Below are 13,276 nucleotides of genomic sequence, written 5' to 3'. Positions count from 1 at the left end.
CCAGAGGTACCACCCCGGGGGTTCACAACTTAGAGCACAGCACTTGTTGGATGCAGTAGCCGGATCTGTAGTTCCAGCTTCGCAGACTTGCCTCGATCAACGTACAAAGTTCATGTGTATGACACTTTCAGGAAGCTTGAATTCTCTTATTGCTCTATGGCTTATTGAAGCACCCCTCACTGCCTTATGCAAGGAGAATGGAGGTTCTCGTCATGCAGTTTGCCAGTAATTGAACTCGATGTTGGAGAAAGGCCCTTCATTTCTCAATTTAGACAAATGTGAAATATTTTGGCTAACAGGTGACCAAATGTTCTCAGAATTTCCAACTGCTATACGTCAAATTTGTTTGATGTAAAGTGGAGCAGAACTTTTTGGTTCTCCAATAATTGGGTCTGATCACTTTCTTGATGAGGTTATTAGCAAACGTGTGAACAGTGTTCTTTAAATGCAGAGTCGTTTAACTGATCTCAGGAATTCACAAATTGAGTTCCATCTTCTTCGATCGTGTCTTGGTTTGTGCAAGATTAATCACATTCTTTGAACTGTCTATCCTAACCATACTATGTCTCGTTTTACTGCATTTGATGCAAGCCTTCATCATTCTCTGGAAATATTGATGCTTGCTTGTTTACCTAATCATGCGTGGCAACAGGCGATTGTACCCATGCGTTTTGGGAGGTCTTGGTTTTAGACAAGCAAAAACAACTGCACCAGCAGCTTTCATTCCAGTTGCTATTCTACCCGACAATTTCATTTTTGTTACTCCAACTATGTTCAGACATTTGGTATGACCTACTTTACAACCACAACAACATCTGATGCCTCACTTTCTGGATAATACCTGGAGAAGATGAAGCTCACAGTCATTTTAGGAACATCTTTGCTGGTTTTCATACGGAGGTTACTACAGACTTGTCATCTATGGCTCAGAAGTCTCTACAGTCACAGATAGAGTGTTCCATCTTTGCTAACCTCAAGGAATCTCGCAGCCTTTGAGATAATGCTCGTCTAAAACACTATCATTGATTCATGCTGCAGCCTGGTTTCGGGCAATTCCAAACCCAAAGTTAGGCCTTGGTATGGCTTTGCATGAATTTGTGATTGCAGTCAAACTCTGGCTGGGAATTCCTATCTTTCCAGATTTTCCCAAGGCCATACATTGTATGTGTGGACATACAATTCATTCATTTAGAAATTATCTCCTTGGGTCTGGTCACTGTTCTCTACGATTCTGACATCAAAAGCTCTTCGAGACATCATCTATCACACATCACTTGTTCATGATGCTGATTCTTGCCTTGAGGAGCATTGCAGTAGCACTTCTTTTAATCGTCCTGGGGATGTGTATCATCCTAATTTCACAAACGGCAAGCCTGCTTATTTTGATGTTTCCATTTGGAATACCATGCAGTCTTTGTACATTATACCATCTTCAACTTTGGCTGGAGCTGCTGCATTTGCTGGAGAGGAAGAAAAAGGTGCTCATCACCAGGCAGACATGGAAGCTGCAGGCAGATGTTTCTACCCTTTGATAGTTGAAATGTTTGGTTTTGGACACCTGTTAGTTTAGCTACACTAAGAATAATTGCTTCTAAAACGATGACAAAAACTAGACTTTCATTTAGTCAAGTGTTTAGTAGTTTGTTAGAACAATTATCTGTTCATTTTTAGCAGTTTAATGCTAGAAATTAAATGATAGATTACATTTAGCAGTGGATGTAGAGTGGTGGGATTTAACCACTATATAAATATACATACATACATACATACGTACATACATACATACGTACATACATACATACATACATACATACATACATACATATAAATATACTGCTACTACTACTACTACTACTGCTACTGCTACTACTACTGCTACTGCTACTGCTACTACTACTGCTGAGAGAACTGGTGTATTTGAACAATCAAACGGCATCTGCTAACACACTACTACTACTACTACTTGAATAAACTACTACTACTACTACTACTAATAATAATAAAATCTCTACTACTTTTTTCAAAATACTACTACTGTATGTAAAAGCTTCCTCTATAGCAACAAGTTTCTAGGTTGTAACAACTTTGAGATAAACAGTCTTCTATAATCTACTTTCTGCTGCTTCCAGCAGAATGTTGAAGTCCCTTGAGGTTCTGTGAAGCTTGGACCTGCATCCTCGCAAACACATCACGCAGGCCCGAAGGAGTGCAAATGACAGTCGACATCTCAGCCAGTTGATAGTTGTGCTGTACTCGGTGTGGTGCTTTTCCGATAAAAGTGAGGCTAGTCTTTTCAAGAAAATAGACGTCAGTTTACTGCATCCTCCAGTGCATGCTAAAATGATTGGCGTGAACGATGAAAGCTCCACGTTATTAATTCGTTCCTCGTATCGCCTTTTCTTCTCTTGTTCCTGCCGTTTATATAATGACGGGATCTGCACTGATTTGTAGGATGAGGCATTAGGGTTGAAGACCCTGACGTCAAAGAAAGTTCGTTGGAAGTGCCCACCCCAAAATCCACTGACAGCAATATCAAGTCTGGCATTTTCGTCAGAGGTAGTACAGCGTTTTTGAAACACCTCGCCGTTGAGAGGTTGCAGAACGGGCTCTTTGTGTACATCGTGGCAAACCTCTGTCAACAAGTTGGTAAATAAATCGCGGACCTCGTTATGGCGGATGCTGGGGTATCCTCCTGTTGGACATGACAGAGAGTGATCTACTGAGAATTTAGATCCACATGGACATATGTCTGGGAGGTTGGACGGGTGCCAACCGTATCTGAGGCACAGGGCATCCCGAAACGCAGATTTGTGCAAAGTGAATCCGTGTTGCTCTAGTGGGATTGCGGTCAGCCAGCAGGAGGCACCCTTCTCACAGGCCAATTCAACTGAACGTTTCAATTCCACAGATAGATCATTGACAGTGATTTCAGAATGAGACTTTTGTGCTAGATGTTTTTGCTGGCGAATGCTAGCTTTCATAGAATTCTGCTTGGTAGGAACGTTATCCAGGTTTGTTTCTTGTTGCACAATTCGGTTGACCAGTGGCGCACAAATTAACTTTGAGTATTCCAGCTCACAAGTCAACGAACGTGGATCTACAATTCCAAGGCCGCCTAGTCGAGGTGGTAATGCAAAAAGCCTTCTCATCTTGTCTCCTGGAGTACTTCTATTGGTTATGGCGGGAATCAGTTTGGATCGTAACGCCTCCTCCAGAGGATTAAGGTACGCTGCAAAGTTTTCATTGGTTCTGAGTGCAAATTTCCAGCGTCCAATCAGACCCCGTGTGAATATCGAGTGAGCAGCTTGTGGTTGAGTTTGGGCAATGCAACTGAGTCGCTCTACTTGTAACTTCCAATTGGTCACCTTTTCTTGCAGGAAGTTATTGCAGAAATCTTTGTTTCCAATAGCAGCTCCAAGGTACTTTTGTCCTTCTGTAGTAATGTTGATATTGGTATTTTCAAAGAGATGTGTAGCTTTGTCAATATTTCCTGATTTCACTAGCAACCATGACTTTTTGGGATTTGGAAGATACCCAAACATAGCACCTAAGTCAACCAACCTGTTCCACCATTTATGTAGACAGTCTAGCGAGCCTCCAGCAGCTGCATCATCTGCATACCATACCTGCTTTGTACCATTCGTCTGCACACTCTTTAGAAGTGGAATTGTGGCCAGAGCATACATTGGCATCGCTAAGGGATCTCCTTGAGTTGTTCCTTCACTAGAAAGCAACGTTTCTCCACCTACAAACAATGAAGAAGGTTGTCGATACGTGTTGGCCAAGATTGGAAAGATGGCTGGGCAGTTGACAGATATGTTAGCCAGAGCAACTTGACGGTTCAAAGTATTGAAAGCATTGGTTGCGTCTACAAATAGCACGGCCTCTGTTTCATCTTCATCATAAATACCTCGAATAGCGTGTATGGCAGCCTCGCATCCGACGTTCTGACCAGCACAGAGTTGTAGGGGTCCGGCTACGTTCAAAATATCTGACTTTACCACACTCAGGACAGCCTTGCTAATTATTCTACGAAGTGTTTCACAAACTCCAATTGGTCTGACACCAGGTCTCTTGTCCAGGGGTATTAGCCGGCAAGCAACCAGAGCCGAAATCCCACTCGGGTCGATAAACTGCGTTGCAATCCTGCGAGTTGTTGAAGCTATTGAGTCACAGAGATTTCTAGACAAGACTTTGAATCCAGTGCACAAACGCCTCCATGCAGCCGCATCTAAGCCTGATGGACCTGCAGCACCCTGGCATTTAAGTGACATGGCACGAATGAGATAGCCATCAATCTTGTCGAAGAGAATGGGATGTGTAGGAGGTGCCTGAGATTTGGAGTCCAGGACAGCTTCCTTAAACATAAGAGCTGGGTCAGGGTGTTTGTCTTTCAGAACATCTCTAACTGACTTGTGAGAGCCAGGAATACATTCGTCTAGTTCTAGCAAACCACAGTTGTCCTCATCTGATAGGAGTCGCTGGGCAGCATTGATATTTCCCTTTTGCAACAAAAGTGCAACTTTTCTTGATTGATCACACTCTCTATCCTGAGGACAATTCCGAGTACTGTGGCCTCGAAGATGAGACTGGATCGTTCTGCCTTCTGCAATCAAATCTCCTATGTCACCCTTTTTCCAGGTTTCCAATCGACGACTTAAACAAGAGGAGTTCTGTTGTACACTGGATCTAGTGTGAGGTCTTTGGAGCAACAGATGAGGCATGAGCATAGCAGCAGTTATTGCGACTGACTCGAGATCAGATTCATTTGCAAATGCATAGAATAGCCTTGTAAGTTCAGAAACGAAGTGTCCACCAGAGGATCCGTAAGGCACTTGAAATAAATTCCGTTTCCAATGAACGACTTCACGATATGCTTGGTCTATCTGATCTTTTATATCTGCTCCAGGTACACCACCCCAGTTGAAATTAGGAGGCAGTAACACTCTGTACTGAGGGACAGCTGGCAGGTCAATGGCATCACTAGATTGATCTTGAGAAGATTCATGAAGAACGACTTCTTGTTGTGTGACAGACTGATATGCAGTTCCAGTCTCTGCTGAAATGACTGGAGGAGCTTCCTCTACTTGAACCGGGCTCTTTGAGCTACCTAGCTCCCTGTCGTTCATGCTGACAATTCTGCGTGCTCTTAGAGATGCATTCCTCATTGATTCCACTGTCTCCGCAACTAGTACACTCCTGCTGGGCGAGTGACCTGAGTAATCCAGAGCCGTTCCATAACTAGTAGGAAAAGCGTTACTCGGATTTGTCTTGGCGGCTGTCAGCTGAAGCGGCGTAGAAGCTGTGGACATCTGCTTATCCGAACAAAGAGACTGAGACTGACGTTTTTGTGATGAACATTGTGTCAAATCCTTTTGAAGTGCCTCAGAGTAAGACATAGGTGTCTGAGATCTTCTAGAAACTTCTAGAGATTCACGTGTGTCACATACCAGAGTGGTGGTGACAGGTTGATCCATAGGTGTCTTGTTTGAGGACAGACTATCACAAGAGCCAGAACGAGACACTGACGACTTTGATGCATTCTTTGAATCGTGAGATAAAGGTGACGACTTCCCATTCATGCACCGGCCGTGGTTTCTGGGATTGCAGTTCTTACATTCAACTCCTCGCTTTGCGCAGCGGCAATTCTTGCACCGTCCACTGCTGTTACACCAGCAGCACTTGGTCATGACGTAATTGACCAATATAGAGCGTTTCGAAAGCCAAAGAATACGTCAACTCGAAGAGCGAAATTTGAACCAACCGCCAGACTACACGCATGCGTACTACTACTGCTACTACTACTACTGCTACTACTACTGAGAAGATATGGTGTATTTGAAACAATAGCAGACTACGTATACACAAACGGCAACCTACAGCGAATGGCAATAAACTATTACTACTACTAAACAATTACTGTCATATACAATAGTACAACTTTTACTACTACTATGTCATGTACAGTAAAGTCACTAAGCTGAGGAGGCCAGGTGCCCCTCAGACGTAGCCAGGAGAATATTGTTTTCCGGCCTGACGTAGCGTTTGCACCTGCTGCCCCTGATGCACATTATGGAAGCTCTTAGGAGTGCGAACCCGAGTCGACATCTTAGCCAGTTGATCACGCTACCGTATGGAGTGTCCTTTTTCTCAGATATCATTGAGGCCAGCTTTTTGGTAAATGACGTTGTAAGCTTGCTCATGCCACCAGTGCAAGAAAGGATAATAGGTGTAAAGGAAGCATTTTCTACTTTTCTCAGTCTTTCTTCATATTTCCTTTTCTTCTCTTGTTCCTGTCTTCTATAGCATGATGCAACTTCAAAACATGTGTACGAGGTGGCATTGGGGTTAAACTGCTACTACTACTGCTACTACTACTACTACTGCTACTGCTACTGCTACTACTACTGCTACTGCTACTACTACTGCTACTACTACTGCTACTGCTACTGCTACTGCTACAACACTATAAGTGACAGATATACGCACGCAGCAAAACAAACAATTAAAAGTCAGTTACTACTTTACGTCATTACACTGTATGCTTAACTATTATCACAAGCTATAGTCACCACCTACTCATCTAGGTGGGCCTCACTTTCAATGAGTCCCAGCAGGTCCACTTTGATAGGTCTATACGTAGAGGATCTTGTTCCACGGATACACTGCTTTTGCTGAGTAGTAGTAGTAGTAGTAGTAGTGGCATGAGCAAGCTTACAACGTCATTTACCAAAAAGCTGGCCTCAATGATATCTGAGAAAAAGGACACTCCATACGGTAGCGTGATCAACTGGCTAAGATGTCGACTCGGGTTCGCACTCCTAAGAGCTTCCATAATGTGCATCAGGGGCAGCAGGTGCAAACGCTACGTCAGGCCGGAAAACAATATTCTCCTGGCTACGTCTGAGGGGCACCTGGCCTCCTCAGCTTAGTGACTTTACTGTACATGACATAGTAGTAGTAAAAGTTGTACTATTGTATATGACAGTAATTGTTTAGTAGTAGTAATAGTTTATTGCCATTCGCTGTAGGTTGCCGTTTGTGTATACGTAGTCTGCTATTGTTTCAAATACACCATATCTTCTCAGTAGTAGTAGTAGTAGTAGTAGCAGTAGCAGTAGCAGTAGCAGTAGCAGTAGCAGTAGCAGTAGCAGTAGCAGTAGTAGTAGTAGTACGGTGGTGTAAGACGGTTTCCTGCTTGTTTCTTAAACTTGTCGCTGTTAGTATACAGTAGTTCCTTCAACGAGATTCTTGTTTTGTCGATCTTGTTGTTCCAACGGTTTTTCGGTTGAACTTTGTGTTCTTATTTGAATTTGCTGACTCTAGCGACGTCTTGATGTAGTTATCAGTGTGATATCTACACGTCTAAACGTTTGCGTCATGGTTAAATGTTGCTCATGCAATAACAGCGGGAGATGTAAGTCTTGCAGCTGCGTAAAGAAAGGATTATGTTGTACCAACTGTAATCCTCTGATCCATCAATGTTGGCTCAACTGGAAGTTAAAGCCTGGCTTATGCTCTGACGAAGAACGACCTTTGTTGTCAACGGGAGGCTCAGCTGATGGCTTATCCGGGATATATAGTGAAGTGAGTGGATTTGATGATTCATCTAGGAGTGATAACGAACAGGATAATGAGCCAAATCAAAGCCAAAGTCAAGATGGATCTCTGAATTCTACTACTTTGTCTTGTGATGCTTGTCCAGGACAGCTGCCACCATATAGAGATCAAGCAACTCCTTTCTTCACTTGGGGCGAGAAAAATGGATTTCAAGTTACGACTGAATTGAATGACATTTACAATGAAGTTGTTTTCTGGAAGAAAAATTTATTCCTGTTGCCATCTGGAAAAGCTGGAAAGGAGTTTGTATCAGAAATGTCAAGGCTGATTGGAGCATTTGCAAATGCTACAGCATTGGAAGGTATTGCTCTTAAGGCGGTAGTAGTCCTGCAAATGCTTCTACTTCAAAAGCCCTCTGCCAAGTCCAAGTCACATGAACATATACGAAATCTTCAGAGGCGTTTGGAACTATGGAAAAATGGAAGATTTGAGGATCTGCTGCATGAAGGTCGATCACTTCAACAACGTTTGCATAAGTCTTGCCATGTTTCAGAAGAACAAATAACAAGAGTTTTTACACGTCTTATGATTCAAGGCAAAGTTAAGAGTGCATTGCGGTACCTATCAGACAATGCCAAAGGAGGTGTTTTGTCACTTAATGAAACTGTTGAAGGGAGTGGCGGTTTAACTGCAAAAGAACTATTGCATTTGAAGCATCCCAAACACCAACCAATATGTGAATCTGCATTGCTTTGTGGTCCTGTCAATGACATACCAAAAGTCATTTTTGACAGGATTGATGGCTCTGTCATCAAGTCTGCAGCTTTGCGAACTCAGGGTGCTGGCGGGCCTTCCGGAGTTGACTCTGTTGCATGGAGAAGATTTTGCTGCTCATTTCACAACCAGTCCACTGAATTATGCAATGCATTGGCTGCTCTGACAAGACGCATTTGTACGGAATTTGTTGACCCAAGAGGAATCCAAGCACTAGTAGCTTGTTGACTAATCCCATTAAACAAGTCTTCTGGTCTACGTCCAATTGGTATCGGAGAAACGTTCAGAAGGATCATTGCCAAATTGATAATGTCTATAGTGAAGGATGATGTCTGCTGTTGTTCAGGGCCTTTGCAAGTATGTGCTGGTCAAGAAGGAGGATGTGAAGGAGCTGTTCATGCAATGAGAGCAATATTTGAAGATATTCATTGTTCAAGAAGGAAACTGATGCCCCTGATAAACTCAATTTGAAGGCAGTTTCGTTACGTGAACTAAATCTTATTGGGTAGTTTTGTTTTCTTATCTACTATATAAAGCTCAAATTGTCTGTCTGTCTGTGTGTGTATGTGTGTGTGTGTGTTTGCGTTTGGGGGCCACGTCTTTTGTCCGTTCGCAACCAAAATCGGTACACACACTTGGCACGCACAGGGTAAGGTTTGCGTATAAAAAAAATTAAAAAATTTGCACCGGGTCCCCTCTTGAGGGGTTGACCCCCGCGTAAATTTTCTTGACGACGCAAACGCTACACATTCCAGTTCATTTGAACACACGCCCGCACCAGTCCTGTGTAGACCGTATGCATTGTCATCCTTTGCAAAGCTTTGAGCGATTGAATATCTCTTGCCGACGAAACTTACTCTTCTATCACTTTCGTTTCTCTCCAAATTCTGATTGCATTTCCACCGAATCCAACCTGCACGTTCTCTGCAGCAAGCGCTACACGGGGAGTGTGTCGATTTCGATTGAAACAAGCACGAAGAGCAAGATTCGAATTCATTCAGCGCATTCGGGACCGCGCAACAAAGAGTGCACGTGACGTATCCACAGACCTATCTTTACACTACAGTATCTTGCCGTACGAAGGACGGGCCATGGATCTTAGTAAATAACTAAGAATGCAATGCTCACTTTCAATATCCATTGTTTGTTCACATGCCATTGTTACATCACAATGCTATAACTATCCAGCAGTCCCACCAGACTGCGTTATGTGATCAAGCTGTAGTGATTTGTTTATTTTAAACATCAAACTACATCTAGAGCAAAAAGATAAGAGTTTCAAAAAGAAATATTGTTCAGTGCGTAGGTATAAGTTGGAAACGTGCTGAGTATATTCTATAATATCCCAAGAGGACCCGCCTCTACTCACGCTCATCGGATAACATCAAACTACATCCAGAGCAAAGAGGTAGAGGTCCACTTTAGTAATGGTCAGTGCGTATGGATTGGAAACGTGCTGAGTATATTTTGAAATATCTCAGGAGGACCCGCCTCCACTCGCAAGCGAATTACTCTGCAACGGCTCATTTTACCTCCACCAAATTTAAGCTGACCTCGGACGGTATGCATGGAGCATGTTGTTTATTACTGGGCACGTAAAAAACGACAAGATATTTTTGTGTAGGATATCTGGGTATTTAGAAATACGCCTACCTTTGGTTTTTCCGAGTACGCTCGCTGAATACCTGCCACATTTGATACGCTTGTTTCCTGCAACCGCAGCAACGTCTTTGAATTGATAAGATCCAATGAGACTGTTGAGATGGCTTCGAGAAGACTCACTGAAGAGACGTGTGACTGCATTTGCACTGAATTCAACCTTCACGTTTCCTGCACCAAGTGCTACACTGGGAGTGTGAAAACATCGAAAATGGAGAGCAAACAGTGCGCTAAATGATGCATGCCTGCATGTCAAGCTACTGCATGTATCCTATGGGCGAGTAAGAAACTGCACGTGACTTTCAAGTTTCTGTTGCCCAGTTAAATATCTCTGAACGGAAAGTCGCAGCAAGTTTCTCGGAATGGGACACTCAGTTAAGTTTTCATTTTCTTCAACGAGATATTAACTAATTAGCAAATTCCAGTTTATTCCAACAGATGCCCAGACCAGTCATTTGAACTGAATCCACACAGGGAGTGTGTTGATTTCTACCAAAAATTGCACATGACGTGTCTGCACACGCTGAAACTGAGTCTTTCATCATAACACTACAGTACTCTGCCCGTACAAAGGGTGGGCCATCTATCTAGTATATATATATATATATATATATATATATATATATATATATATATATATGCGGCAGGAGGTTACTTCTACCCAATAATAGTGGAGTCTTTTGGTTTGTGGACGTCTTCCAGTCTTGCCACTTTGAAGGTTATCGCGTCCAAGACCACAGCAAAGAGCAGAATAAGTTTTAGTAGGGCAGTCAGTAACTTACTGCAACAGCTTTCAGTTTGCTTATTTCAGTTTAATGCACGTATGATTTGCACTAGTTTGCGATTTGACACTGAGTTTGACTTTTGGGATTTGCCAACTTTGGCAGGGGACGGGTAGTTGTTATCTGCAATAAGAATATAAATAAAATATATATATATATATATATATATATATATATATATATATGGATACTGATCAAGATGCACATAGTTTGAATCTGTCTGCTGTTTGATTTTATACATCGGTACATCTATTCATTTGCGGAATTTTTTACTTTTGTTTTGGCTTTGCCTTCTGGTTTCATCTGAGTTGTTTGCTAGCCGAGGGCCCCTTTGAGGGCAAGCCGTTGGTCAGCACACAGAGTTTGAACGTTACTGCTTGCCTTTTGTTAATTGACACAACTTGCACTGTGGTTATCAACAAATTTTGACCATTGGGTGTTTCATTAGAGATCTAGCGCTTTTGAATTGGATGTTTTGCTCGTACTTCATGTCGCTTGAGTACTGCAGGTGCTGAGCCTATACATTGGGATTACGACAAGGCAAACAGCGGGAAGAAAGGTACATGTAATACTATTCTTGACACTTCTCAACCTTTGAGCAGTCTTTTTTGCTGCATTTATCTCATGTTGGTCACCATTTTTATTTACGTTGTGGGATGTCAATCCTCATTCGGGTCCTGATACTAACGTTCCCGCTTGTGCCCAGTCCAAAATTATGGATGTCAATGTCTTGTCAGTGGATGACTGTTCAAAAGACGACAGGAAAGGTTGTACATCTAAACCTGTTTTCAATTTGCAAATCTGTCCTATTTGTAATATTCACGTGAGAGATAAGACAGCTGTATGGCAGCACATCAACAGTGAGCACATTTAGTTGTTTGGAACATTATGATCACCAAGTTTGCTCTCTCTGCTCTTATGTTTACCACCACAAATGGAAGCTTTGTCGTAGTTCTACTGAAAGTGGGTATTCTTGTTGCGGAGGAATTATGACAGTGCCTTGCTTATCTTCATGGTTTCCAGCTCTTTGTTACTAGATCAATCTTCTAATCAGTAATTGTCTCTTTTTGAAGAAACACCATCTGAAGACACTTTTCTTACATCCAGTTTTCAGTATGCAAACCTTGATGTTGTATTGGAGGTCTTCAAGGCTGTTGAGATTTTTGATTCTTCTCATCTCAGAGATGAGACAATCACATTCCATGCTGTTATGTCTGAAATGGTCAGTTTGACTGTTACAACAGTTATTATAGCTCATGTCCCATGCAGTTTCTGTGTTTCCTCTGCTGGCTGAGGTTTGTCAACCGAGTTTCAACATGCATGTTGTAGTGGTATTTGGGGATTTGTTTGCCTCTTTGCATTTTCCAAAGCTGTCTTTGACTTCCTAGATGTAGAGGGAGACAGAAACGTTTTCATGCAAGTTCATTGCTGTGTTCTCGGTTAGAGCAATGGAAGAATGGTGATTTAGTACATTATGGAAGGAAGCCAGGCTAGATGGAAAGTCGAAAATTTCTTCATACTACTGGAAGTGCTAGACAAAGAAATGCACAGAGATTTAGCCTTTGCTAGAGAAGGCCGCTATAGTGTAGCAATGATAGTTTTGGGCTCTAAAGGATGTGTTTCATCTGATGACATCAAGGCACTGGATGATCTTGTGTGTCACCATCATCAACATGAATTTCCTCAATTGATTGACAAACATATGCACCACTTGTTTTTTACTCTACTGCTATTGTAGATGCCCTTAAAAATCTTTTCCTAAGGGAAGCAGCTCTGGAAGCTCAAAACTTTGTGCTAAACACATTCTTGACGCAGTTTCTGGCCATGTGGCTTCTGCTGCTTCAACTTGTTTAGGTAATCTTACTTGGCTGATCTACAACATCTTAGCAGGAAGTCTGGATGCTAGCATTGCTTTATGGCTTTCTGCTGCTCCTCTGACTGCTTTAGTTAACAAAACATTTTGGTGGCTTCAGATCAATTGCAGTGGGTGAGGTCTTGTGTCGTCTTGCCAGTCACATTTGTTGTGCTGCTGTAAAAGACTTTTTACACGCTGTTTTTCTTCTATATGGCCAGGTAGGAGTTGATGTATCAAATCGTGTGGAAGCAGCTTTTCATGGGTTACGTCAGTATATCAATGAGTTTGGGTGTAGAGAAGACTTTTTTTACTTGAAAATAGATTTTAGGAATGCATTTAATGAATGCCAGCGGAATAATTTTGCATCGCCTTGCCAACAACTTCCTAGAGTTATTGCCGTGGACTCAGTGGTGTTCATTGCAATGGTGAGCTAAGATTTGGCACTCACAGAATTCATTCATCTGCTGGTGCGCAGCAGTTGGTCCTTTGTGTCATTTGCTGGTTTTGTTTTTGCTAGAGCTCTCAAATGATATTGGTGTCTTTTCAGGTCTAGAGGTCAAACTATGGTACTTAGATGATGGCACTTTTATTGGGACAAGAAGTGCTGTTGGATCTTTCTTTCTGCTCAGCCGGAGAAGAGACCTAA

The 13,276-nt window shown here is 42.3% G+C and overlaps 1 protein-coding gene across 1 annotated transcript; it reads right to left on the bottom strand.

The window, feature by feature from the left end:
- Nucleotides 1-1,907: 1,907 nt before the first annotated feature.
- LOC134178547 (uncharacterized) lies at nt 1,908-5,690 on the bottom strand. Its single transcript, XM_062645420.1, has one exon. It carries the CDS (start codon nt 5,688-5,690, stop codon nt 2,103-2,105), a length of 3,588 nt encoding a protein of 1,195 aa, XP_062501404.1. The 3' UTR covers nt 1,908-2,102.
- Between the last annotated feature and the right edge of the window lie 7,586 nt (nt 5,691-13,276).

Source organism: Corticium candelabrum, chromosome 4 (genome assembly GCF_963422355.1).
Source record: "Corticium candelabrum chromosome 4, ooCorCand1.1, whole genome shotgun sequence".
NCBI classification, from domain to species: domain Eukaryota; kingdom Metazoa; phylum Porifera; class Homoscleromorpha; order Homosclerophorida; family Plakinidae; genus Corticium; species Corticium candelabrum.
Note: the sequence above shows the minus strand (reverse complement) of the source record. Positions and strands in the feature narration are given on the sequence as shown.